Here is a 27,451-nt window from a genome sequence, read left to right on the forward strand (position 1 = left end):
ATGTAACTTATTGTTGGAGGTTTTTGCAGGCTTTGCCTTGTTAGCTGTGTCTTGTTTGTCAGAGTGTATGCTAATAAAAAAGTGCATGAAGATACTGGTATAAAGATTTCTACTTGAAATTGTACTAAGGGAATACTCTTCTTTTCCCTTCCTCAACTCTGTGTTCTAGCTGTGGCAAGCATAAACAGTTGCTCAAAGGCCCAAGTCTGGCCTTCAATCCAGAGCACTTGAATTCTGACAAGACATAGTGTCTTTTTTAGAGTCCAGCTGTGGTGCACATGATGGTGCAGTGGGAACCAGTCTTGCCCTGCTGTGTTCACAGATGCGCTTTGCTCATTTGTTGCTTCATGTAACACCTTTCTTTATTGCTGAGGCTGTGTTTCCATGATTGTCTTGATATTAAGCAGAATACAACCACACTTGAACTTGGCTATTTGGTATTACCTCTGCCCCACCTTTATGGAACTACCCAGATGTATCTGCCCTGTGGTCTTTACTATCCACACCATTTGCCTTCATGATGTAAAATGTGATGGTACATGATTTGAGCTATGGGTTTCATGGCTCTTGGATGAGGACAACTGAATTTGGGTATCACACAAAACATCACTAGGCTCAGGCTTTAAAAATCAGATGGGTGAGAGTTGGGAGCCATTAATCTTGTACAAGAAGTGCCTGTAGAGAAGTTTCCTGTACTAGTTTAGGTTAATATTGTGAATAGCAAAAATCAATATCCCAATGGATGGTAGTGAATGCAAGATACTTTAAGGGGAAGGAAAGAGATTTGCAGTATTTCAGGGCTCAGACTTTGCTAAGTAGAAACTGAATTTAGGTATTTCTGGGTTTTCCTATGTTACACAGCTACTCACATCAAAAGATCATAAACAGTCTCTTTAGCTTCATAATCTTTAGCTGTAGGATTGAAACATGCTCTTGTTTCTAGAAACTTCTCAGTTAATCTGTCAGACTCAAGTTATTTGCAGAAATATAATGGTATTGTCAGAGCAGGAGAGAGCTCATGTGTAGAACTAAGTTAGTGGATTTAACCAGAGAGCATAAGCCTAGGACTCAGTTCTGAAGCATACACAGGTAAGATGGAACAGGTGAGAAAAATAATAAAATAATAGAATCATTAAGATAAGATAATTAGATAATAGATAAATTAATAAAGATAATTAAGTGCAGCTATTAACCTAGTACTGGCAGCGCTTGAATCATGTTAGGTCAGTACTGTCAGGGAGAAGTGGCATTAGCTCAGGCTCTGGGGAGCTAAATTAAATGGTTCTTTAATGCATCCTTTGTCTTCTAATCTGATGCTGTTTGTTCTGTAGGAGGATTTTTCAGTGTAATAGTTTGTATGCTGTACTGCAGTAGGTTCAGGCAAGTATACCCATCAGCCTGTAAGCTACATGGAAAAAAACACTCAGACCAACTCTGAATTTTTTTTTCTTCTATGTCCCTTGCAGCAGAACTTGCCTTCTTTCTAATGAGAAGGAGAAAAAAACGAGAAAATGAGAAAAATTAAGTCTTTGCCCATCTTGCATTCCACCAGAAGTCAAAATGAACAACATAAGTAACTTTGCAGACTGTTGGAAATTTATGGTGAATAATTCTAGCATTTAGAGGGATAGTGACTGGGATGTAAAAGGCCGTACAATCCTCAGTGTCCGTCAGTGCAGGGCATTAGGACTCACACCTGCCTGGGCTTATCTGCCTGCCAGCAGGTCAGCTCTGGATGGACATGCAGCTTCGTTCCCTGGTCTCCAAGCCTGTTTCATGTTCAGGCCTATGCACTGAAAGTATCTCTGTTACAAAAGGAACAACTGGTTGGTGTCCTAACAGGGAGATTGCACTCTTGATGAGATTGTGTATCTATAATCTGAACTTGTTTTGAGAGGTGAGAGGAGTGACATCTTTAGGGGAAGAGAACATTGAAAAGGCAGGCTTTTGTTGCTAGCAGGGATCTCTAAAGCTGAATTCTAAGATGTGTATTTATCAGGAAACACAGTGAAATAAACTTCTTTGGGTAGTGAGAGTAACCTGGAAAGGTAACTAGAGGGCAACACTATTCACTAGCGTACAAGATTGCCATGTCCATGTATCTTTCTCACAACCTTTCCTCCAGTGCAAGCAATCAGAAAAGGTGGTCCAATTTTAATCCAGCTGTTCTAATTTTTTTTTTAGTAACATGTTAAGGTAATCTCACAGTATTTCATGTTGGACTTCTGGCTAGCCCTCATTTTAAAGAATATAAACTGGAGCTTATACAGTGTCCTGTGCTTGAGGTTTGTCAAAGTAAATTGAAAAACAAACAGCAGTATTCTTACAAAGACAGAAAAGTACTGGTGTGTTTTTCTTTGCAGCAACAGTTTGGGTTTTTATTTCCAGAGCTATAAACATTATGGTTATGTGTAAAGCTACCAAGTAATTCCTGAATATAAGACATCTTTGTTGTCTGTCTCCATAATTCTGACACAACTGCTGAAGTGGTACTGTCCTTATTTGGGGTGGAAAAAATAGTGCTGTGAATTACTCTTTGCTGGTATCATGGGAACCAGTGGTAATTGGGCTTCTCCAGCATACACATACATGCTATCTGGCATGTGATTCAACCGTGGTTTTCAAATGTAAGCACAGGCAAGCTGTGGAAAATAAAATCGCGCACACACCTTTTAATAAGGAGAGCCACCTTAATGTGTGTTCAATTTGCCCTTTTGCTTCTTGCAGGGTAGGAGTTTTATAGTTCAAATGCAAACCAGCCAGTTTACATGCAGTTTTTATGAGAGTAACGTATAGAACAGTCTCTCAAACTTGTACAGCCAAGAGCAACTTCTTTCCCTTATCTGTATATAGTGCACTTTCTCACACATAAAGCAATATCTGTGCCATGCAATAAGACTTAAATAAGACTTATGACATGGCTTTGAAAAATACTGCATTTCTCAACCACTCCATCTGCCTGTATTTTTGGATTCATGCCCTACAATGAACAGTTCGTGTTTCTATCTCTTCACCAAGCTGTACAAGTGACACTTCAGGGAAGCCTACCACAGGAATATGACCAAGACAACCTATATTCAAACCTTCTATCATTCATTTTTTAAAAAAGATAATGATTTTATACTTAACATCCATAAGCTTTTCCCAAGTGCATTGAAAGGAGATTCTTACCTGTACGATAAAAGAAAATGAACAGTATTATATGCAATATTATCTCTAAGGATGTAAAAAAGGGAAACTTGTAGAGACCCTTAGGACAGAAAGAAGAAAAGGTCTTTTAAGCTGTTCTGTGAATTCTTGGGCTCCTGGGCCTGATATATTTGTTCAGGCTCCTTGTAATATTACCAAGCAAAAGAATGTAATATTGATTTTCCCCAAACTAGACATATTAAAATTTAGAAGTGTTTTCATATTTGTACTTTAAAAAGCTCCAAGAGGTCTTTGTACTAGACACTGTAAAACTTTATAGCAAAGAGGTAGGATTTTTTCCTAAAAAAGTTTCAGTCAAAAAGAGTCCACTCTCGCATTCCTAATAATGCATGCTTTATTTGAGTAATAATAAAATAAATTTACTAGTATGTGTTTGAGAGAGCCTAAGTAATTGGTACCTGACTGTGTAATCAGTCTGAGTAATGCTCCTGCAGTAGCCCAGGAGTGCAGTGTGCAACTTCAGTGCAAGTTAGAAGGTGACTGTGCTGCTTGTAAATAAGCAATTTCTCTTTTTCACATCTTGTTTTTGAAGATTTTGAACTAGAGGATAAATATGCATTTATGCTTTCTCCCTTATTTCTGCAACTTTTCAAAACAAGGTACAGTAGGGCTTATGTTTTTAATTTTTCATGAATGTGATGCCTTTTTCTTACCTTTTTTTTTTTTTTTTTTTTTTTTTTTTTTACTCCACTGCTTCCATCTCTCTTCACTGTAGTTTCATGATTGAACCATTGTGCAATATTTAGCTGGTTTTGTTGATCTTAAATCAGATTGAATTTCAGATTCCTGAAGTTGCAGGAACCTCCAACTCCAGCTGCACATGGGTCTGAGGGATCTCGGCTCAGAGGGGCCACTTGGGCTCTCGGGGTGTGGATCTGGGTTTCACGTTTGTAATGAAAAACGCTTAACTGCCTTGGCTGCTATCTAAAGATATGTACAACTTGGTTTCATGCTTGTCCAAACCTGTTTTCTTTTTCCTGGCAGCAGACTCTCCTCTTGCTGCAGCTAACAGTGCTGGGAAGGGCGGGGGGGATGGAGAGCCAGTCCCTATTACGCAGGTTTGGGAAAGTTCAGATTTCCTTGCTGAGCACTTACTGGGGCTCTCTAGCATGGTTCAGCCTAAAATATTGGTGGGCATCTTGTTGTGAGGATAACATACAAGCATGAGAGCCCTGAGAGTCTTGAAGCTTTATGCTTTGCTGTGTGGCACAGGTAGCAAAGGGCCCGCATAACTTTTTAGGAGGAATTCCTGGTTGAAGAGAGCGAAGCAAAGCCCTGCTGGCTGAGCAGTAGCGATGCTCACTGAACCACAGTGCTTTTCCAGGAGATGTCAGTGGTCATCAGCTGGAGACTACTGCTGTTGTCTAAGCATGCTGGTCCTGGAGAAAAGTAAGATTCCAGGGGCAGACTATATTCCATAGAACTCTAAAATAAGGTGACTTTGTGCTTTTTTTCAAGATAATGTTTATGATGAATTTTGATGCTGAGATCTCCTTGATTAGTTAAGCTATCAGAAGTACATTAGTAAGAAAAGCCCAAGTTTTTTGCATACTGTATAGAAATTCAGAATTCTTCCTCCTTTCTCCCACCTTTCCCCTGTCAGTTACCATTTTTGCCAAGTCTCCTGAGCAGTGGTAGGAGCAGAGGGACCCCCTGCCCTCTGCAGTGACCCATGGTTTTCTGCTGGTAGGGAGGCAAGGTCCCTTGCTCCTTCCCTCTGTAGACACAGAATCTTTTGTCACAGTCCTGCTAGCAGGGCATGTGAGAGCAGTGCGTCTCGGGAGGGATTACTACCTATTATTATTACAGTCTTGGGCAGCCAACCTTGCAGTAATCAGACACCAGCAGGTTGCTAGCCACAGAAAGTGCTCTGTGGGCCAGGCTGTTGAGGTTGAGTGTCTGAGCCTCTGAGAAGAGGGGTTCGCTGGGGTGCAGAACTGAAGCTGATCTTTTCTTTATCTCTGGCTAAGCCAGTAAATCCATGCCTAATGCATGCAGCTTTCTGCCATGGCCTCTAACCTTACTCCTTTTGGCATTGTCATGGGTTGTGGTGAGCTTCACTACAGGGCGCAGGGAGGTCAGCAAGAAAACTGAGTGAATGATCAATCCCTTCCTGGACCCAGCTTACTTGTATACATGGACTGTCATGTGCCTCTGGACCACATGTGCTGGGATCCTGGTTAACACACATGGGTAGGAGGAAGCTGTACTCCTGCTATTGAAGCCAGCTGAGATTCAGCTCCAGCCTAGACTGAGATAGGGCTAAAGCTTCTCCTTTACCACAAGACAGTGCTGCCCTTGTCAGTGGTTATGAATGGCACTGGCTAATTCTGAGTGTGGATAAACCACCTGCACTTATTTTTTTTATTTGTCAGTGCTTCCATGCTAGCAAAAGATACTTTGTTGATATTTAGGGTGCTTTCTCAGGCAGGGGAAACTATGCTGTTGTGGGACCCAGCACTAATCTGGGTAGGTTAAAAGGCAGCTTTGGACACCTGCTGAGCACTGGTCTGTCGCTGCCTACAGTGTAATTACAATTACCTCTGCATGTCAGAACCAGGCACATAAGTAAGAAGAGGTCACCTCCTCCTGCAGTTATTTAAGGGCACCTTATATTATCTTAGGTCAGAACTGGAAAAAAACCTAGTTGCTGTTCAGCTGAATTAATGGCTGTAGTGACAGAGGGAGTGGCGTTGCTGTTTCTCCTCAGACAAAATTTTCCTGAAAGCCTGATGATTGTTTTCAGATCAGCACACATGGTAAAAGTCAACTTTGAAATGGCATAACCTTGTTGACTAGGCTGCTGTAGAAACTGTACTGTGTGCTTAGGTTTGGGAGAAATGCCCAATGTTTCATGTTCACCTGCTTGTAATTCTGCTTTGAGCCTTCTCCATTGTTTGTTACAGCTCATCATGTCCATATTTGTTTCCATGGACAGACGTTCTTAGGAGCTTACTGTATTCAGGGCTCCAGTTCCTCCCTTTTCCACCTCTTGCCCTCTCTCTCCTCCCTGCAGTGTCAGTAACCATTGTACACCTGCAAGTTTTGGGGGAAAGGAAGTTGAGTTGGCAGTTACCTCGTTTAAAGGACTGCTTTGAGCTGTAGATAAAATATGCCCTTGGCTGTCTTCCTAGCAGTATAGATATGTCAAAACCTCTCACCGTGGGCAACCCACAGGAACAGCAGGTGGTAAATGCTGGCTTAATGAAAAGCCCCTCTGATCCTTTAAAGATGAGAAAAGAGCAAGTGAGGGGCTGAGGTTCATGCCAGGGTTGTGCCCAGTTCCTGGTTTCTGGGCTTGAGCAACAGTAAGTAGTGCCAGGGGTGTGGATGGGAGTGTGGCAGTAAAGGAGAGAGGTTGGTTTGTCTTTACAAGGCAATTTGGGATACTGTAAAAATGCCATTCTGTAATATTGTAGAAAAAAAGACTAAAAGTTAACTTTACAAAGAAATATAAAAGGGCTTTTACTGTCTTCTAAAACAAATAATTCATGCCTCAATTTGGACTTAGGCTTTCACAAGCGGAAATTACATGATGTGTGTGTATGAGGTGTCAGGTTGAGCACGTGGACAATGCTGTTCGTCTCATGGTTTAGTTCTAGGTAGTTCTGCAAGGAACAGGGAGCTGGACTCCATGATCCTTAAGGGTCCCTCTCAACTTGAGATAGTCCATGATCTGTGATCTCTGCAAATTCATACAGAGCTTTCTACAGACTCTCATTTAGATTTTTTTTATTCTTGGAACATGAAGGAAAAAAAATATCCCTAAAACTATTTCTTTTTAACAAGCAAATATGAGAGTAGATCCTTATCTAAATTTCACTGGAGTGTGTTCAAAAGAACTCAAAAATGAATCCCTCAAAGATAAATTCAAGCTCCACCAGTTCACTCTCATGTCCATCTCTTGTCTGTTCTTCTTCTCTGGAAATTGTCAATATGTAATGATCTAAAAGCTGTTTCTTTACATTAAGGCAGGAAGGTCCTATAGGAGCAGGTACATTGCTGTTATGAACAAAAGGTTGTTTGATTAAAAGGTATGTATAATCAAATATTGTTGCTGTGAGGCATACAGTGCTTACAGTAGCAAAATTCAAGCCAAGATTTGGAGAAATTAAAAAAAAAACAAAAACCTGAGGAAAACATAAATTGAGAGTTTTATAGTTAAAAGTTGTCAGGAGATGTGAACGGTTAGATTGCTTGTTTATGGACCTCTTCTATAAGTATGCAAGTTGACATGTTCTTAATTCACAAACAGCTTCAAAAATAGTCAGTGCAGAGGCTTTTTTTGCCCTCAGCACTGGATTCATGACTAATGCCTACCAATATCCTATTCTTGCTCTGTATTATTTTATTGCTACCATGTATTTAGGGCGTCTCACATAACATTTACACTCCTGTTTCAAGCAGGGCATTAATTTGTTGTCTGACAACCCTTTTGTGTTTCCTGTGACATTGAGGTCCTCCCTTGGGTGTGGGCAGAACCGACAGAGAATCAGTTGGCTGACAGCTGGACTGAGGTGCACCTCTGCCAGTATTTCAGGGACTGGACACTTTGAATTCAAAATGAAGTGCATATGTGAGTTGGAAAGCAAATTCTTGCCTTGACAACTGGGACAGGATGGTTCCAAAGGGACAGATCTCCCTGTGGTGAGGAGATAGACAGGAGAGGGCACCAGGAGGGAAACTGGGACTATAATGGCAAGGGGCACAGGCGTGGGAGAGGGGAGAGAACTGCCTGGAAATAGATAGAGGAGGTCTTGCAAGAGGAACACAGAGGTGGAGTTGGTAGTGGAAAGCCCTGGAGGAGAAGCATACTTTGCTGTGTTGCCAGTGGTGTAAGACCTGCAGGAGGAGAAGGTGTGAGGGAACCGGGTCTGGGAGGTTACTGCTCGAGCCTCTGTGGGTGGTGTCTTTCAGGATGGAGGTAGTTGAGGGCTGTGAGACCTTGCAGACCTCCCTGGCTGGTGCATTGCTGTGGGAGTGCACTGGATCATGCTGCCAGCAGCCAAGTGCCGTCAGTGCTGGCTCTTCTCCAGCCTGGCTCCTGGCCACGTTGGTTGTCTCACAGCTGTTGTGAGGGTGGCCTCGGCACCAGAGCCTGCTGGGGTGCTCCTACAGGTCTGCCAGCTCCTGATACCCAGCCAGGACCGGGTGAGCGAGCCGTGAGCTGGAGCAAAACCATTGGTGTCTGGCTGCATCTGGCCAGAGCTGAGGAGTTGGTTGCTGCCTGGTAGGAGGGGTGAAGGAAACCTGAGCCCCAAATTGTCTCAGCATGTGGAAATGTGCTGTGAAGAACATACGTTTCCATGCAAAAACCTTTCTCCCGGGTCTGTTTTCTTTTAATTCCCTTCCACCCCACTGCAGCAGCATATTGCAGGGGGAGGAGCACCCCAGCCCAGTGGCTGTGGTCCCTCTGTGCAGAGGGATCAGCTTGCACTGGGTTCATCCAAGGACCTTTCATCCATTACAGCTTGTGTTGTGGCAGAACCTTTTTGGTTTTGGCAATAATACAGTGGTGATAAGTGCCAGAAACTTTGCTGATGGAAAGCTGCACTTGGCAGCAGCTCCCCAGGTAGCTTCTAGTCCCTCTGTGCATGAGTTCATGTAGGTGGGACAATTCCTACAGGATTAGGGCACCATTGGCACCCACGGGCCGTGGTGGCTACCATGCCTGCTGGCAGCCCAGGCAGGGTCAGTTCATGTAGAGTGTTGGGTTGAAAAGAATGTAGAGGGACGAGGCCAAAAGGCTCACAATGGCATTGCTCAGGTTTTGTTTGGAATGCTGGAGACCATCACTGGAGTATCACCTTCTCTGGCAAGCCTTCATTTGGGACAAGGCTTGCCCTAGAGCGCTGTTCCTTTAGAGCTCCAGCTCCCATAGAAACATTGCCTCTGATTTCACTGCTGTGGAGTTGCACACAGGCTGCTCCTATTCTAGTCTTGGAGACAGTCCAGTCAGCTATCTGCAGGGCTTTTTCCTTTTTCATTTTGTTCTTAGAAAAAAGACCTATTGAGATTAATTGCTTTGTGTCTCAAAAAAGTTGGTATAATTTGTAGGCTGCTTATTGACCATAGTTGTTCCACTTCTTGATAGTGGGGCATATTACTCAAATTCAGCTTTGTTCATTCAATTGCAAATAGTCATTGTTGTTTATTTCTATGAATCACAGAATAAATACAAATTTGAAAAAGTTTCACTTGTACAGTTAGTAACATTGAGAGGAAAGCCAATGCTTTCAGTGCCTGGCATTGCCCACAGACGCGCTCTTTCATTGTGTGGAAAATGATGGATAAAGGGTGAGTTTTTAGTGTTCTGGTCTTCCTCCTGCGGAGGCGGAGACCATCAGTTTTCACCCTTGTCCTTTGGGCTACTTAAGGTGATGTGCACTGAAAGAAAAAGGAGTGGTTGCCATTGCATCTGTTCACTGGTTGCTCCTTGCAGTAACACAGATTTGGGAGTGCCTTTGGTGGAGTGTCCCAAGACATATGGAGATTGAACCATGGAGAGCATGGGCCCAGACCTTCTGTTTCTCTGCTACAAGACAGGGTCTGCTCTCTGTCTCATCTTGCAGCGACGTGCAGGTCAGAGCCTCCTCCCTGGGTTTCTTCATGGCCAGACCTTGCTGCTGACTGGCTGCCTATCAGGGAACTGGAGACACATGTTGAGCTGCATCTCCTGTGTATCCCTTGGGTGCTTCACTTGGTCCAGCATTGTGGGAAAGCTTGGGCAGCTGCAATTCTCCCACTTCTTTGTTCACAAACAGAAAGGGGCACTTGTGTGCTGGTGGTGTGAGAGTGATGTTGCACATTTTCTGTACTACTGCAGTCGCAGTGTTTATAGGTGGGTTTCTTAAACTTTGAGCTTTGTGGTGTCCACAGTGCTGTAAGTTGTACAAGGTTACTTGGAAAGAAAGTTAAAGATGTGCCTTTTTGTTTTTTCCTTGTAAGAATTATATGGACTGCCTAGAGGCTTAGCATACAGTAGTGTAATCTAGGTAAAAGGGATGTGTTTAGTTCAAATTAAATTTCTTAATTGTCTGTGTAGGGAAGCCCTATTGAAGGGTCATAAGTGACGAACCTGTAATTAGAAGCTTGTTCTTACTTGATGGCAGAGCTTGCCTATGAATGGAAATGGTTCAAAGAGTGAGGTGAACTTGAAATACTTCTTGTGGAATGGGTGTTAGGTGGGAAGTGTTGATCAGACAAGATTGTTGACACTGGTCAGCATGTAGAGGAACAACAAAGAGGCACAATTCAGTGGGTTGCTGAACTCTGCTGCGGCACTGACCGGGGCTGTCATCCTCACTATGGAGCTTGGGAGCAGAAAGGGATATTCTGTGTGGGTGTGAGAACCTGGAAGTTGTAGTAGGAAAGCCATTTGGGGAGGTGGGAGGTGCTGCAAGTCATCACTGGTGCTGCTGCTGCTGGAGGCTGGGGAGAGGGAGAGGAAAGCTTCAGGGCAGGCTCCCAGCACTTGAACCTGGGAACAGCTCCTGACACAGGGGTCCCAGGCCCTGACAAGTGTGAGAAGGGATAACTGAGAGGAAGAGTTTGGAGGAGGGTTGACTGATAGGGCGAAGAACAAAGACTGAAAATGGTAGGAACCAAAGCGAGCAGAGAGTAAGGATAAAATGTAGGATTACCACAACTTGCAGGCTCTGTGTTACTCAACTGATTGATTGGGTAGGTACAGTGATGTGCAGAGTGGCCCTGGTACATCTTGTCTGAAAGACTATTTTGAAACAGCACAGTGGGTGTCTAAGGTCAACTGATACAGAAAAATAGTAAATTACTGGACAAAAACATTACTTGGGTTGCATTCTTGTCATGATTAGCTGTAGAACTTTACAAAGTCGATAGTTCTTGTGCTTTGCATTTGATCTTAAATTATTTTAGATTTATAAGAGAGCATCCTTGTCCTGTATTTTAAGTATCCAATTAGACAGTAAATCTCTCCAGGAGAAAAGGGTAAAATACTACATTTATATTTTTGATTTTAAACTCTGGGTCCTTGGGCTTGTCATGATTTATTTTTCTCCCTGGAATGCTGCATTCCACAGCTTGTAATGGCCTCCTTTTTCTGCTTGGACTCATCTATAAAGACATTTTGTAAGATTTATTGCATTCTTTTAACTTCTAAATACGAGGGAAGCACAAATGATGAACCTCAGTTCAGACCAACAACAGAGAATGAAAAAAGAATTAATATTTTTAAGTGGCTGTTTCTCTGTACAGTCCTGTGTGTTTTACTGGGCTATGCTCATGTCTGCTGTGGGGTCAGTGGCAATAGGCAAAAAGATGCCTCATAAAACAGAGAGCATTGATGTTGTGAATGTATGAGCCAAGTCCTCTGGAGCTACTCTTGAGTCATGGATTTTCATGGACATCACAGTAGCTGTTGGGATTAATCCTGTGAAGAGTTCGCATAGGGCAGTCCATGGAACAGCAACAGGAAAGCTGTAGGCTTTACTTTTTAGGTCAGTTAGTTTTGCTTTCTGGTGCTTGTGGACTGCCCAGGTCCTGTAACAGTTTATTTTCTTGTATCACAGGAATTGCTGAAAAAAATGTGGTTGTTTGCTTGTATATTTTTGCTTTCTAAGCCTGTCTCTCAGATGACTTCTGTACAGTAGCTCTTTTTTTTTTCACTTTTCCTGTCCTACTGAATTTTATGTTTACCATTATTTTTCTGGTGATATGGATTTAAGCAACTTAACAAACTGCAGTTTATAGAGTACACCTAGGGTTGATAAAAAAAATTCTTGTGCAGGAAAGAGCAGCCAAGGGAGGCTGGTTGCTCCATGTCTGTTATTCCTACTGACAAACCCTCTCTATTTATTGGAACAAGACTGACAACAGGGACATGTTAAGCTGCATAACCATCTCCAAGCAGGCAGGTACCACATTCAGCATTTTATTAATTGTGAGGCTATGGCAGGTGCCCAGCTGACATAGTTGCTGCCCACGTGGTGGGTAATGGGTCACTGTGTAGAAGGGCTTGCTATAAAATGCGTGCAATATGTGATCTCTTCAGTAGGTGACCTTAAACGTTTTCAGAGAGCAGTTTCAGTAATGACCTAGCTCATGTCAGAGCTTCCAAGGTGCATATGAGCCTACTTCTACCATTAAATAAAATTCTCACAGAAATCTCATTAAAACAATAAAGGCTGTAATTCAAATACCGACTTGTTGATCAGGAAACTTTTGGGGTACCTTCTGCCTTCCTCCCATCCAACATGGGTCATCAGCACCAGATCGAAACCTCACCTCCTTGTGAAAAACACCCTGAGAGATTCAGTTGTGTACGGGCTCCATGCAGGCTGGAAATCCCGAGTGTGACTTGTAGCTTTTGCAAGAAGTGGGGATTGTGGGGTTTTTATCATGTGCATAAGCTCTTAATTCAGCATTCTCTTAAACTCACCTGACTCAGCTGTTGGGAAATCTCTTGATGCCATTTAATGATCTGATTCAAGCAGGGATTTTTAAAATTTGGCATTGTGTCACAAAATGGTACCAATAGAGAGAAAGCACGTGTACTCCTGTCCTTGAGCGCCTACTTTGATGTACTTTGCTTGTGTTAATAAATTGTATTACAAATCACGTATTTTGTTAAAACGTAATTTCCATTAGATCTTGAGTTTAGGAGTACCTTTTCAATGCAGAAAATTAATTTTACATTGTTTTGTGGTATTTCCCTTAAATGAAAAGCTTGAAAAACAACTTTTTTTACCCCACTTACCAGATTAATTGTGCATGATAGCATTACTCCTCTGGCTTTTTAGGCCACTTCTTCATTTGAATCCTTTTCTGGCATGTTCATCACATACTAGTAAGCTGTGGTAGGGAAGGCAGCTCAGTTTTGAAGGGGTCTGCTTTCTCACTGAACTGCACTTGATTGGTGTTACACTGAATTTACTATTTTGTTTTGTAATTCCTAAGTTTATTCTTTTTGTTGTTGTTCTTTGCATTGGTCCATCCTATCTCAACCTCTAATTTTCATTTCCAGAATAACATTGAGAGTTCTTATTTTGCTGTCTCTTTAAGGTTTAATTTAGAGTTTTCCATGTATTCAGCATGTTTGTTATCTTGAACCATTTATATCTAGAAAGGAAAGAAGTTTTTGCTGAATTCTCATTTAGGCTTGTCTTAAATCTTATTCTAGTTTCCTGCATATTTCACTTGACCTTCCAGAAATACTGGGAGGGTCCTTGAGGATGGATGTTCCTGCACTCAGGGTGTTCTTGAAGTTCAGGAACCAACTTGGTTGTCTTCCTGTTCTTTGTGCTGACCCCACGGAGTGGCTCTGGGTTCCTACTTCCTGAGGATTTCAAGTGCTGTAATAATTCATAACGTGACCTTCTAGTTAGTAATGATAAAGTTCAAGGTAGTTTTTTCCATGTCCTTATCCTAATAAAGGCGTGATTCAAGATGAAATAAAGCAAAGCAGACCTTTCAGAGTTTGAGCAGCAGGGCTGCAAAAAGCCCATTTTCAGGAGATGTGGTCTGTACATGTGATCCTGCAGCCCTCTCTCATTACTTCGATCTTGTTAGATGATTTTGGTCAAGTGTTACAGTGGTTTAAGAAATCTGAGGGATGCATGGTTCTGGCAGAAATTAAAAATAAAGTAAAAGTAGCTACCCAGTTTTCAAGAAGAGCTCCTCCTCCTTTCTTACTTGGCAGCTGTTATTAGAAGTTGATGTGTTTTCTAGCTAAGTGATGCACAGTCCTATCTCTGAATCAACTCACAGAACAATTTCCTCACCCAAACAAGAAGGCAGTGTGTGTCATAGATGGAAATATTAGAACAACTAGACTAAAGAGGAGAAAATAGTGAGTTTGAGTGGGAAGGATGAATCTGCAGAGACCATCTTCTGTAGCAGTACCACATGCAACTCATTTATCATGTTGTTTTTCTTGGTGTTTGTGAATTCTTTACATTAATAAACATGCTGAGTGATTTACAGGGTGCTTTGCCTACCCTACTAACCTGTACCCTACTAACTCATCAAAGGATGGACATCACAAAAATAGAGGTTATCCTCCTAGAAGGGATATTTTGCTTCCTTTCCATGTTCATGAGATGCACCCACAGGATATGTGTCATCTCCTTTTGGTTTCCTAATTCTCTCACTTAGTCTGTTTTTCTGTATCTAGGATGATACATATCCTCTGATAAGTTGCTTAATTTTCTGGGATTTGCTCTCCCTTTTATTTCCAAATCCTTCAGCTTGTGCTATTTTTGTTCTACACTATGGCCTGAGTTTTCCTTTATGGTCCTTCTCAGTAGGAACTGCGATTTATAACTTTTGAGATGTAATTATCTCTAATTCCACTTATAGTTTGTGTGGTTAGTCCTGGGACTACTAACACAGTTTTCAGTCCCAGAAGTTTTGCTATCAGTTGATGTTCTTCACATTAATTCTACTATGAGATGTTCTGTCTGGATCACATGCTCCTACAAGTGACTGCTTTCTCCATCTGGGCAGGATCCTTCTGCCCTGTACAAAACCTTGTCCTGTCATCTTTATGGTTCTTCACTGTGAAATAAGGCTCTGATCTCTCCATGTCTGTCTTTTTCCCTCACCCAGGGATTATACTTAGGATGCTCTGAACCTGTTGGAACTGACTGTTTGCTCACATACCCTGTTGATGTCTGTGATGCCTCCAGCTCCTGTCAGAAATCTCTTTCCCAGATCTCCTTTCTTCCCCAGCCTTCCTTCAGTATGCTTTGTGCTGGTAGAAGAGGTATCTGTAATGGTGTGATGGCCTGTGCCAGCATTTGTTATGTTTAGGATACTATTTTAATGATGAAATGTCTTCAGGCTGTGCTCCTCTGTCAACTGGTAGGCTATCCAAGTACAGAGGTTCAGTGTTTGGTCTGATCTGCCTTCAGCCTCTTGCTTCTTCAGTGTCTCTTTCTCACTTGTCTCAGCAGGACAGACAGCATCACTGTTTGTCTGGATGGCCTCCTACAATGTCACCTGTTCAGTCTTTCACTGCCAGGAACATCCACAAGGTTTTATGGTGAAAAACCTCAGAGGGGTTTCCTCCTCCTGTGCAGAGGTGACTCCTCAGGCGCAGCGTGACCCCCAGCGCACAGCAGCATTCCTGCAGTGCTCACTGGTGCTTGGCTGACAGTTATGGCTCTGCTTCTGTTGGCTTCATAAATATTATTTTAAAGGATTTTGGAAGGTTTTGGGTTTTTTCCTAATGTTTCACATTAGTATTTCCACAAAGTATTTGCATTAATTCCATGCTTTGACTTTTTAACATTGAAGTGGTGCCATTAGCAGGGACAAGGATTGCCCGAGCAGCATTGGCCTTGCAAATGTGGTCATATGCCCCTAAGGATGAGGTGCCAAGATGTAAATGTGCAGGAAATGAGTTGCTGAATTCAGAATCAATTGTTTTGTAGTCTGTATTGATGTTATTAGTATTCATAAAAGTTTAACTATATTGATGTGTACATCTTCTTGCGTATTTGTAATAGTTCTACAGAAGATATATAGAAGTGTTTTCCAACCAAGTATTAAAATTCTTTTTTAGAGCTTTTACTGTTTGTTAAGAATTGGCTTCAGAAACTAGTCCCAAAAGTCAATTAAGAAATCTGTTGGCTTATTCATTTCTAAATAGCTACTCTCACAGAACTTAGAATGCTACTCGCATTAGGTGTAATGACTATTTCCTGACTGGAGAGTTGAATGGAAACATTTAAGTGGATTTCAGATCAAGCATATGAACACTTGCAGCCTATTAGAGCATTAATTTTAATTTGCTGTTTTGCACAGTCCAACATTTCCTCCAAGAGCAATTTGAGTGTAAGTGGGTTTTACTGTAAGAGGTGGTTTATTGTTTGGTTGGTTTCATGTTTTTGGGAATAGTTATTGCTTGGTTTATTTTTCTCTTGATAAAATCTAGCAGTAATCCAGTGTGATACAAGATTGCATTTGCCCTTGAACAGGAAAAGTCCTTGCAGTTCTCAGTGCTCTGTCAGTATGTTCTAGTTTCTTATGACCCATGTAGATATTTGGGGCTTCAGTCAGTGTCAGAGAAGCTTTAGAGGAAGGTATCCCTGCCAGGCTATTATATTTTGGAAGTCCGCACACTGATAAGCTGGATCAGGGATATGAATGGGTATGAAAGCTCCATTCTCAGACAGAACTTTTTGAATGTGTGCTCTGATTAATACTGTTTTTGTTTCCCTTCTTTCAGGTATTCACTTATAAACAGAGCACGATCACACACCAAAAAGTAACACCTATGCATCAAACCAGCACGGAGAGCGTGGAAGACATGGCAGCACTTGTAGATCTCCATGAAGGCTCCATTATGCACAACTTATTCCAGCGATATCAGCAAGATAAAATCTATGTAAGTTTTTTCTAAAATTAAGGAAAATATCCAGAGGGAATGTTTTTGAAGGTGTAAGTGCTGTGTGTGTTTTGCTGTTCTGTGCTATCTCCTCTCCTAATGCTTTCCAGTTCCTTGTGCATCCACACAGAGCTGAAGCATGTCTCATAGTGCCATCTCACCCACAGTGATGGAAGAAGAAGGTAGCTCAGGCTGGACACACGGTCCTTTGGAAATCTTGAAAAACTGGCATGCTACATACACTTCTACACTTTCAGTGACAGGGTTGTGTAAAGGACTCTTGTTTTCCTCTTCTTCTTTAGACTCTCTGCCCCAACAACATGTGGTGTGAGTGTCACCAGAGAGGATGTGGTTGAACTTAGTCTGGCACTGCCATTTGAGATCCTGTTAGACCAATATCCAATTCTGATCAGCTTCCCCTCTTGTACTGTAGTAGAAAGGTTCTTATGAAAGAAGGATACAATTGTCAAGCTGACTATTTGTCCTATTAAATAAAGGTAGTTGGACTTTGGGGTCTATGAGAACAGAAAGCTGTTTTATCAGTTTCCAAAACTAGGAATTAGTCCACACAGAATTTCCTTTTCTTAACTCTGTAATGAAGATTTTTATAATTAGATTTGTCTGGTCCTTCAATATTTTCATTAATCTTGAACTAACTAGATACAAATCTTTCCTGAGTCTGGAGCTGCACTAAACATGAGAAAGATACAAGGAATATTAACAGCTGCTGCAGCTTGCAAAATTGCAGTTTTCAGCGGTTCAGTGGTTGGCCATTTTGGTTTGGGTTTTTTAACTAATAATTGCACAACATAATTTTTGTTTCATCACATGTCTGAGCCCTTGATTTGACCATATACATACTTTATTTCAAGCTTCATCTACTGAGTTTGGCTTCTTATTTTTAAATATTAGCATATCTAAGTGAAAAAATAAACTTTCCCTGTATTTAAGAGTTGATAAAAAGCAAAAAAGGGCACAATGAAATAATATTCCTTTGCACATTATCCTAAAAGTGGCTAGCATGGGGAATCCTCAATACTGAGGCAATTCTCTTTATATAAATCTTTATGTATTTTTTTTTCAAGACAAATGAACTTTTACCTTTAAGAAAAATCAGCAAATAAAAAATGAATAGCATAAATGAACAATCCTGCATGTGTGACAAAAAAAATGTACTTGATAAAAATTTCATTTTCCATCAGTATTGTTAGATTAGCATACGGTATTCAGTGTGAGTAAAAATTACAAAAAATTGTTCCATTATGTGCACTCACACAGAGGACGCGCCCCTTTCAAAAAACCATGAGGGTATGAGTGTGATTTTTTTGATGAGGCATAGAACAGCTTTGTTCTGAAGAGACATGTCCTAGCTTCTTTCTTAGCTTGTCAAGGCAAGTTTAGGGTGTTCTGATCCTTGGTGCATTTAGTGCAGTGTACGTTTCTAGACAAACAGGTTTATGTGCTGTTAATGATGACAGATCTGCAGTTGCTACTGACTATGCATTGTCCCTTCAGTTTTGTCAATTTAACTGCTTACTCTTTTGAATCCCCCTGAAAAATTATTGAAAAGGGGATTGGATAAAAACCTATGAAAGCCTCTCTGTTGCCCTGTACATGTAACCAGGACCTGACTGTAGAAACATCTTCTTTTCTCCAGCCTCATTGGTGCCCCACTTCTACTGTAGCAATAGGCTGGAAAGGGCTTCAGGAGCAAAAATATCCCAAAAACCTGATTGAATGTCTTGAGTAATTTCATGAAAGTTCATAAATATAGGAGCATGTGTTTTAGAAGGGGGTGTTGTCATTGCAAAAGTAGGTCTGTCATTTTAAGTCAAAATTTCTTCACATTGAGCAGTTAAATTATGTTTTAATGTTTAATGGTAAAAAGAAAAAAAAAATGAATGAAGATGTGTTAAGCTCACCTTTGTTGAAAGTTACTTTGCAGCTGATCATTCAAACTTGTTTGATCATTCTGCTTTGGGACCAAACTAGTTCTAGTACAGGACAGTAAAAGTTATTGGAATTTATGCCAGGAATAATCAAAACTTTCCAGACTATATATTTACCTTCTACCTTGACCAAGAATTGCTTCATTGTAGTTCACACATTGTCTCTTGTTTGTGCCTCATCACCTTGGCTGTATCTGCCCCTGGTGCATTAGGGATAAATTGGGAAAGCATGTACCACTCTCCACTGTGGCCTTAGTGGCTGATCCTCCTATGAAAGACTTCTTGCCCTGCCTGGATAAAAACCACCAGATAACTGCTGTGTTCTGGGTTACAAATCCCTTTTTACCTCAGTTCTGTGCACCTCCTTGTCCACATCCTGAGTAGGGGGAAGAGATAGGCAAAGGTGTATGCTATCATTTTTGGAGTTCTGTGCTTGTAGTATTACAAATGTATTATTGTGGTTCTTGAGCATGGCAGCTTTTTATTAGTTTTCTCAGTGGCATTGAGACCAGGAAGCACCTTTATTCCTTAACAAAGAATACATTTAGTTGGGATTTATGTTTTGGGGCTTGCTTGTTCACACACATAAAAATCAAATCAAGTGCTTAATTGTAATGTAAAGTGTATGTGATTTCAAAAGTATAGAACAAACAATTAAGGGAAATTTAAACAGTTACTTTAACCAGAAAGACAATTATTTATGCAGATCTTCTGCTGCTAACTTGTGTGTATCTGAAGAACTGTTTTTCCAGCAATGAGCATTTAAATAAATATCTTCAGATGTTCGAGCTCAGTTTAACCTTCTGTTACTTATTAACATTTTTGTCTCACATACTCATACCCATGTTCCTAAACTTTTCACTACTTCCTAATTCATACTACAAAGTTATTTTCTATAGATGCCAAGTTTTGTCAAACATGTCAGTGACTTTATTTGCAGCTGCCAACAACTGCAGTTATAAAGGGTCAGCGGAGGATTTTCTATATTTCCTGATATCTCCTGGGGAGGGAAGAATATTGACTTTGATTATGTTCATACTGTGAGTGATGACTCAGATTACTGTGAATGATGCCTGGCTCTGAACATAATGAATTGAGGCTCTTAGCTGAATCTGTGCTGTTTGTGAGAAGCTGAATGACAAAGTGTTGTTCTTGTCTATGTGCAACCATCTTTTTGTATCAGTGGCAAGTCTGTTAACATCTTGTGATACGTTTTGTGTGAACTTCCATAAAAGAGTGTGTGCTTTCCCTTTTTGGCCTGTGAGACTCATGGGATATGCAAGTCCTGTCTGGATTATTCCAGGCAGGCTGGTACTGTCTGGTATTTTTCTCAGGCTTTATGATAATACTGCATTTATCTGAAAGTTTGATTCTGTGCTATCACCGCATTTGTTGTTCAGGAAAGGACAAAATTTAGGATGGAAGTGATCATATGGTGCATGTGCTTTCATTGCTACTTCATCTCCCATTTTGTTCTTATTGGGAACAACAGTGGGTGATCCAGCTGTGGACATCAGCATACAAGGATTATTTTGCATGCTAGACTGGTATGTGGCAAAATATGGAAAGACAAACACTAGTGCTAAAAATGGAAGGTGCCTACATTTGAAAACAGAGCCTTTAGTGAAGGCACTTGGGGGATTTGGTCACCTCTGAAGCGAGGCCATCACAGGGCACATTGTGTGGAGAGGGGAAATGCTGTGGCAGCCACTCTTGTCGCTGTTCAAAGGCAAATTGTTCCCAAGCTGTTGATTCTGGTTTACTTTTAGTTAAGTACACACTGTGGAGCAGACTGGCTCAGCCTTGCAGAGAATGCCATAAACCACATGGCGTGGATTGTGCTGTGAGTTGCACAAATTTGGGCTGGTTCTGGGATGAGTTGCAGCTGTCTTGTCTCTGCCAGTGGTTGGTAATTGATGCAGGTGAGCAAATTTTGGAAGAGCAGAGCGGAGGATGAGAGAGCAGCTTTTGCTGAGGTGAGAGGCAGGTAGGAAATAACTTCAATATTGTGCAGGTCAGTGCAGAGGCTTTCAGCATCCTGTGCACCCTCATTTACATGTTCAAACAAATAAACAAGTTTCAAAACACTTTTGATTAGCTTTTTCCTTTTGAATTAAGAAATGCTGGGTAGGCACATTCCCCTTTGAAGTGATGATGATGGTTTGACACGTGTCTGTCTTGTTTAGGTGGAGGATGTGCCCCATGCCCAGAGTAGCGTTTTGCTTGGGCTGCAGTGTGTCAGTCCCCTGTTGTGGGGGAGAGTGACCTCCAGGTTGTCCGACAGTTGGGTGTGGTGTCCAGGAAGGGTGAGGGACAGCACAACCTATTTTTGCTCACTCTCAAATTAGGACTGCAGCTTAGCTGCTGGTAATTATAACCGTCTGTTATGTTTGCTTGCATATGTATGAAAAGTTCTGTACCAGCCACGTCGACATGTAGTGCTGTACCAGCCACATCCACATCAGAGGGAGGATGATGGTAATTAGGAGCTCAGTTTTCATGGCTAGCTTCCCTTCTCTCTTCAGCTGAAGCAACAAACATTGAATAACTTGGGTGAAAAAGCACCATTTATCCAATTTTTCAAAAAGGTGTTAAACTGGAAAAATTTTTGCAGAGCTCCTAGCCACTTCATTGTATTGAATGCTCAGTTTTATCCGTTCTTAAAAGGTATTTTCAGTTATTTATGCATTGATTTAAAAATCTATTAGTGTTTATTTACTTAAGCAGCATGTTCAGTTGTAGTTTGTTAAGCTTGCAGTAATTAGATAATTTATCTCCCTCGAAGTCATGAGGGCTTCCAGAGGCAACTAGTTGATGTTTGTGGGATATTAATCAATAATCACCACAGGGTTTTTTTCAAATTCTATTTGCAGACCCAGACACTTTAGTATCTGGGTCAGTTGCTCTCTGTGACTTGTTTTTCTGGGTTTTTGCATGTTTAGTTTTTTTCCGAGTACAGTAAAACTCCTTTTGGATCCAGTGCAGTTGCTCTGTACCATGTTAGGATAGTCAGCAGGAAGTGGAAATTGCTGCATGTTACAGTGACAAAATAGTGGCGCTCACTGGAGTCATGGTTGATGTATTGCAGACAGACATAACTCATACACTGCGATAGCATTCCTGCCCGGATGTCTTCTAATAAGGACACAAGTTGTAGGTGAAGGCAGAGGAACAAAGGAAGATCAGTAGAAGCAAATAGAATCACTGAGATAGGAAAGGACCTCCAATGTCTTCATTCTTTAACTGAATGACACCAATAAATACCACGAAACCATAGTCTTAAAGTGTTTACTGATAAAGACAAAACCTCATGATTGGTTTCTTATATGGAAAAAGTTGACACACTCTGTGCAGAAACTGAACCTAAAAAGAATGTATATCATGGACTCCTACAATGCCCTGGCCAGCTCAACAGCCTTGGTCTTGTGCCTTGTTATAAATAATTGTGGGCCATGGACTTAAATAAACCCCAACAATGGTACACAGAAACTGTGTCATTAATTAGTGCCATAAAACATGTATATAAATATAGCACATATCCCTAGTACAATTACACTAGCCCCTAGAACTACATTTATCCTGGTCTTGTCTACAAGCCACCTGTGGTTGCACAGTTCCTCTCCAGAGGCATCCAGTGCTGTAGAGCAGTCCCAGGTAACTGGTTTGCAGGATCTGCTCTGTGGTCACTGAGGAAACTGCTTTTATTTAATTGCTCTGTTTTACAGTGAAGAAATCTTAGAAGTGTGCCGAAGAATCACAGTGTTTTTCACAGTTTCCTGTGCTACTGAGAAGATGGGGAAAATTCTTGCCACCAGCTCTTTCCATGGAAGTGTGGAGAGCAGAGAATGCTCATGCTAAGAATCATGACAAATGTCTATACATAGCTGCTTACCTCCATAATTAGAATGTTATGCTTGCACACATCAGATAATGTTTTCAAAATGTAATTCAAAGTGAGTTCCTGTCTCCAAGCATTAATTACAGCTTCCATTTCACATCTGTTACTAGAGAGCAGCAGACAAAGATCTGTAAAAACACAGCAGGCTTTTAATTGGAAATCTAGTGAAATTTATTACTAGTAATTATTATTTCTAAAGGCTGGTCAGTTATATAGATCAACAATTGTCTACCACAGGCAAATTATCATTATTTTTTATCTGTTTTTTTTAAATATGTGTTAATGGAGAAACATAGCTATAATGATATGAGATGTAAACAAATGCCATCAATTGGTTAACCAACCTTGCTTCTGACTTCCTCCATTCTGCAGGACTTGTGGAACAGCTAATAGTTATAATAACAACAACAATAAACAGTGTTTGTGTCATAAGGTCCTCGACTGAAAATAATGGGGATTTTAAAGGTGTGTATTTTCAGATCTCAGGAAGTATTTCATCCTGAGCTGTTGTGATCAATATGATAGCATTAAAAGAAATGAAAGGTGTGTGTCACTGAGTGCATGCCATGTATGTCACAGCTGCACAAACACTTTGCAGTGTGTGCAGTGGCTACATGTGTGCAATGTCTATACCAACACTTATATTTATATTTAGGTTTACATTTGCAGCATATTAGGTGGTGTTGGTAACTTGCTGGTTGTACACACTGCAGTAAGGATCTTACATACTAGCATCAGTGGGCTGCTTTAGTGAGATGGAGAGGGCAAAGAGGGAGAAGTTTTATTAAAACATGACAATTTGCTCTTTCTATTCTGCTCTGTACCAGTATCTTTTTTCTTGGTTAGTTGGTTGGTTGAGGAATAAATAATAAATGGATGGGCAACAGGGTTAATTTCTGTTGACTTCCATGAGTTTTCTATTTGTAATACAAAAACTCTAAACTATAGTTGATGGTAACTTCATATAGAAAACTGCAAAGTAGACATCTGTCATCATCTGCTGATTTTGTCATTGGTGAGGGTATGTATTGCTAATGTCTTTCGTGATTTGAAGTCTAGTATTCATGTTGTTTTCTCCATACCTTTATTGCATGTCACTGCTAAGTCTATGGGCCAAGAACAGAAAGAGACCAACATGCAGAATCAAAAGAAAAATCATCAGTAATTTGCAGAAATGCCAACAGCTGCTTAGTGCTGTTCAGTCAGAGCTTTTGCGATAGTGCCGAATGCTTCTGCACACGCTGTTGCCTCACTTGGAGATAAGTTTTGGCTCCTTTCTGTAAGGTCTGTGTCCATCAAAGTCATTGAAAGGAGGGCAGGAATTTGGGCTCCAAAACTTAGGGTGCTTACTTGTCACCAGCATGTGTTTTCTTTACATGAGTTAGGCTTTTACTGTAAAGCGAGCTACATAAAATTTACTGCTTGTTCTGCACTGTCCAACTGTCTTATGCACATGTTCCAGCAGTGTAATACTAGAAAGGCTGCAAACAACCCATTTAAGTTGGGAGTGAATTTACTTACTTTTATAGCTATTGTTTATCTGTGTAAATGAATTATTGATTCATAGCCAGGCTGTTATTTTCATTTGAAAAGAGGTGGTCCCTTTCTCACAAGCGGTTTCAGCTTTTTCTCTTTGATGTTTGTCAGTCTTTCCTTTTAAAAGCAAATGGAATCCAAAAGTTCCATTTAGCAGATTTTTGACAGTTAATTCCATTTGGCATCTCAGTAGTGACTTCTCAACTGACGGCTGTTTGGCAGCAGTTCAGTGCCATCCAACTAACTACCTGGCATAGAGTTAGATTTCAGTTGTGCTGGCTTTTGACTTCTCTTTTCATGCTCTGTTAAAGAGTAATTCCTGTTCTTCCTGCTTTCCTCCTAAAAAAGCCCTTTCTATAGAAGAGGTCTTCAAATATTGTGGAGCCATGGAAGTTACGGAAATCTGGATATCAGTATGTAAAATACTTGCAGGCAGAATTAAATAGATCTGTGAAGCTATATATAAAAATATTTTGCCATTTTTCTAGAGACACTGCTCTTTGGTTCATCATTTTATCAGCATTTTGGTTTTCCTTTGTGTGTATTTTCTCTGAAAAGCCCCTTCATTTCTCCAGTATGGATGTATAGGAAGGAAAAAGACCATTTTTTTCTTTTCCTTGCTGGAGGGTAAATTAGACCTTCAGACAGTTTTGAAAGACTCATTTGAGCATTGTGCAATAGCAAAGCAGGAGGAAGAACCAGTGTGTGGCCATAGGCCATTTGAAATGAAGCGATAAGCTATGGGGTCTCTGCTTTTAGGGAGGTTTTTTTTGATAGCTAGAGCTCGCCTGGTTAAAATTGCGCACAGAATGCTACAGTCTCATGTGCAAACTTATTTTCACATGCTGTATTTCAGCCCAGGAAAATAACAAAAAATCAATGTCTTGTTCTGATCAATCATGTTTGTGTTCAGGAGGTCACCGCCTCTGTCTACTTGGCAATGGTGAAAAGAGAAATTCTTCAGTAATTGTTTATATGATAACTGTACAAAAGATCATTATTCTGCCCCAGTGGATTGGACTGCTGCATGGTAGAGATAGTATTGTATTACTCAGCAAAAAAGTACAGTAAAAACAGGCTTGGTGCTTTTTACACAGGAGAAAAACTGCCAGAAACCTGTGAATGTCTTAAAGAAGGAAAAATGTCTGTCTGATGTCTGTATTATTATCTGCTGGTTTGGTTTTCACCTTTGGCTGTAACAGTGCTGTTTTATCAACCTTTCTTTATATTGGTTTCATACTTCCTAACTGGATTGGTTTTTGTGTGGATTCAGGAAAACACTTGTAGTGTTTCCTTGAGTAATCCCCATCCACATGGAACAATCTGTCCAGTAGGAGAAAATGAGGAGAAGAATATGAGATTAAGCTGTGAGTATATCTCAACCAGGTGGAGAGGTCTTCACCATCTCTGAGCCTTCTGTGGAAGCAACCAGATGTCTGCCTCTTTTTTGGGTATTCACACTGGCGACTAAGGCAACCAAAACACAGTTTTTAACCCTTAAGACACAGATCTAGATGGTTTCATCTTGCTTCCTAGGACAAGGACTCAATGAATGTGCAAGATTGAAGCTGTAGGGAGTGGAAGGATTCTCTTAGTGTAGAAGTTAGGGCAGCTGGGTTACAAAGTACAACTTGTTTGTGAAGAGATAGCACAGCCCTTGCCCTTGGAGGGGCTTGGGAACAGGATGGTGTTGCTTAATACTGTTTCACCAAGGGAAGCTTAAGGTCACATTAGCTGGATTGAAGGGTCAACATAACAGACAAGGCTGCATCTAAGAGCGTGTTCTGTTGCCCAACTGTTGTCTGTGATGATCTGAAATCACATTTTAAAATAATCCAAAACTATTCCAAAATGTTCTTGTGAACTGTGCTGGTGGACTGAAGCATAAAGGCTGGCTTCGAAAAGGCCTTGGTCTGTTACTCCTTGGATCTGATCCGTGCTCAGCACAGAAGGAGGAGAGGCCAGCAGGGAAGTGGTTGGTGGGAAAGGCTGCTGCAGTTTTCATCATGGACTGAAGGGCATGATCTGAAAGTGCAGCTGAGCAGTGTAAACAGACACTTTCCAAAAACAGTGACAAGGAGAACATGTTGAAAGGTGGGTCTTGGCTGTAGGTAGCTGATCTTTCTAGTGACATTCTGTGTCCTGTTCGTGTTCCCCTCTAAAGGTCTTCTCCTATGGGAGCTAACTCCTGTATTTGTAGTGTGGCCTGTGTATTCACAAACACCTCATTTTGCAATCAATCCTACAGTTATCCTTAAGAAGAAAAAAGGACAGTTTAGGGGTCATAATGTTGAGTGAATTGACAAGGAACAGAGATACAGAGAAAAGCAAAGCTGGTGTAAATTTGGGTGGTTGGAAGTTCACCATGAGTCACCAGACATGGTGAGGACTGCAGGAGCCCAAGCATGTAAAGATGATTATAGAGTATGGCATATCCATCTTAGAAATGGATTGACTGGTTGAAAACGTTTAAAACATGTAGTTTAAAAAAAAAAACAAACTTAAAATTGCAGTTTAGTACTTCACTTTGATTATGGTTTTTAAGAAAGAAGCTTTGCTTCAGACATGAGACAACTGGATTCTGTCCCACTGAAATTAGCATGGGACTAGCTGGAAGACAGGGCATACTTACCACAGTGAGGATAAATCGAGGTCCTACCATGAATGAGGGCATTAATTACCATCCTCTTTATGGCATACCATCGCCCCTTCTTCTGCCTCCCCTAAAAAGCACACCAGAATGTGGCCCAGCCATCTTTCTCCTTTTTCTGCTGATGTGTATGTGGTAGATGTTCGGTTGTCTTTGCCACAGAATAAGCTCAGCCCTGAATACCATCAATCCCTTCACCTGAGAGAGCTCTGAACCACAAGGATCATATCTGCAGTGTGGAGCAAACTCTTCTGTTCTCAGGTTTTTCATCCCGACACCTTAAAATTTGGTGTTGAAAATGTAACAAAGTTTGATGGCTATTTTGTGATCTTTTAAAAGTTGCCTGCCGCTGTATGTTCTGTGAAAACACTGGTTTTGTTATTTGGTGATGTTCCTGTAGCTGTGATGATTTAAAGGTGAGATGCAGAGGTTGTGTGGAATGGTGATTAAAATCTTTTCCCATGCCCTCTTTAAAAGTAACATAAAAGTAGCTTTGAGGTGAGCCAGTTGTACTGCAGTTTAATTCGAAGTTTCCCAAATATTAAGGGTAAGCCAAGAAAGTAATACTTGTGGAATAAATTGGCAGGTTGATACCAATACCCATTTTAAAAAAAACAACTTTTACTTTTCAGACACAGAATCAGTTGCTTAAGAGACTCCAAGAAAGTCAAGAGTTGTTCAAAAGTGATCCAGAAACATTTTTTTGAGGCATCAGTAAACATGCTTTTCTTTCTGTAATAACATACATTTTTCTCTCTGAAGGAGAAGGCTTGAAACCAGCTCTTGAGAGAGTTGGATAAAGTCTTGTTTCTCGATGTTAATGTATATATTGCAGAACA

General features: G+C 40.9%; 1 protein-coding gene across 1 annotated transcript in view; it reads left to right on the forward strand.

The window, feature by feature from the left end:
* Nucleotides 1-27,451, forward strand: part of MYO10 (myosin X) — a 166,830-nt gene that overhangs the window by 58,029 nt on the left and 81,350 nt on the right. The window contains exon 3 of the mRNA XM_033066839.2: nt 16,421-16,579. Within this exon, the coding sequence (XP_032922730.1) occupies nt 16,421-16,579 (159 nt within the window). The remainder of the gene's footprint in view (nt 1-16,420; nt 16,580-27,451) is intronic.

Source organism: Catharus ustulatus, chromosome 1 (assembly GCF_009819885.2).
Source record: "Catharus ustulatus isolate bCatUst1 chromosome 1, bCatUst1.pri.v2, whole genome shotgun sequence".
NCBI classification, from domain to species: domain Eukaryota; kingdom Metazoa; phylum Chordata; class Aves; order Passeriformes; family Turdidae; genus Catharus; species Catharus ustulatus.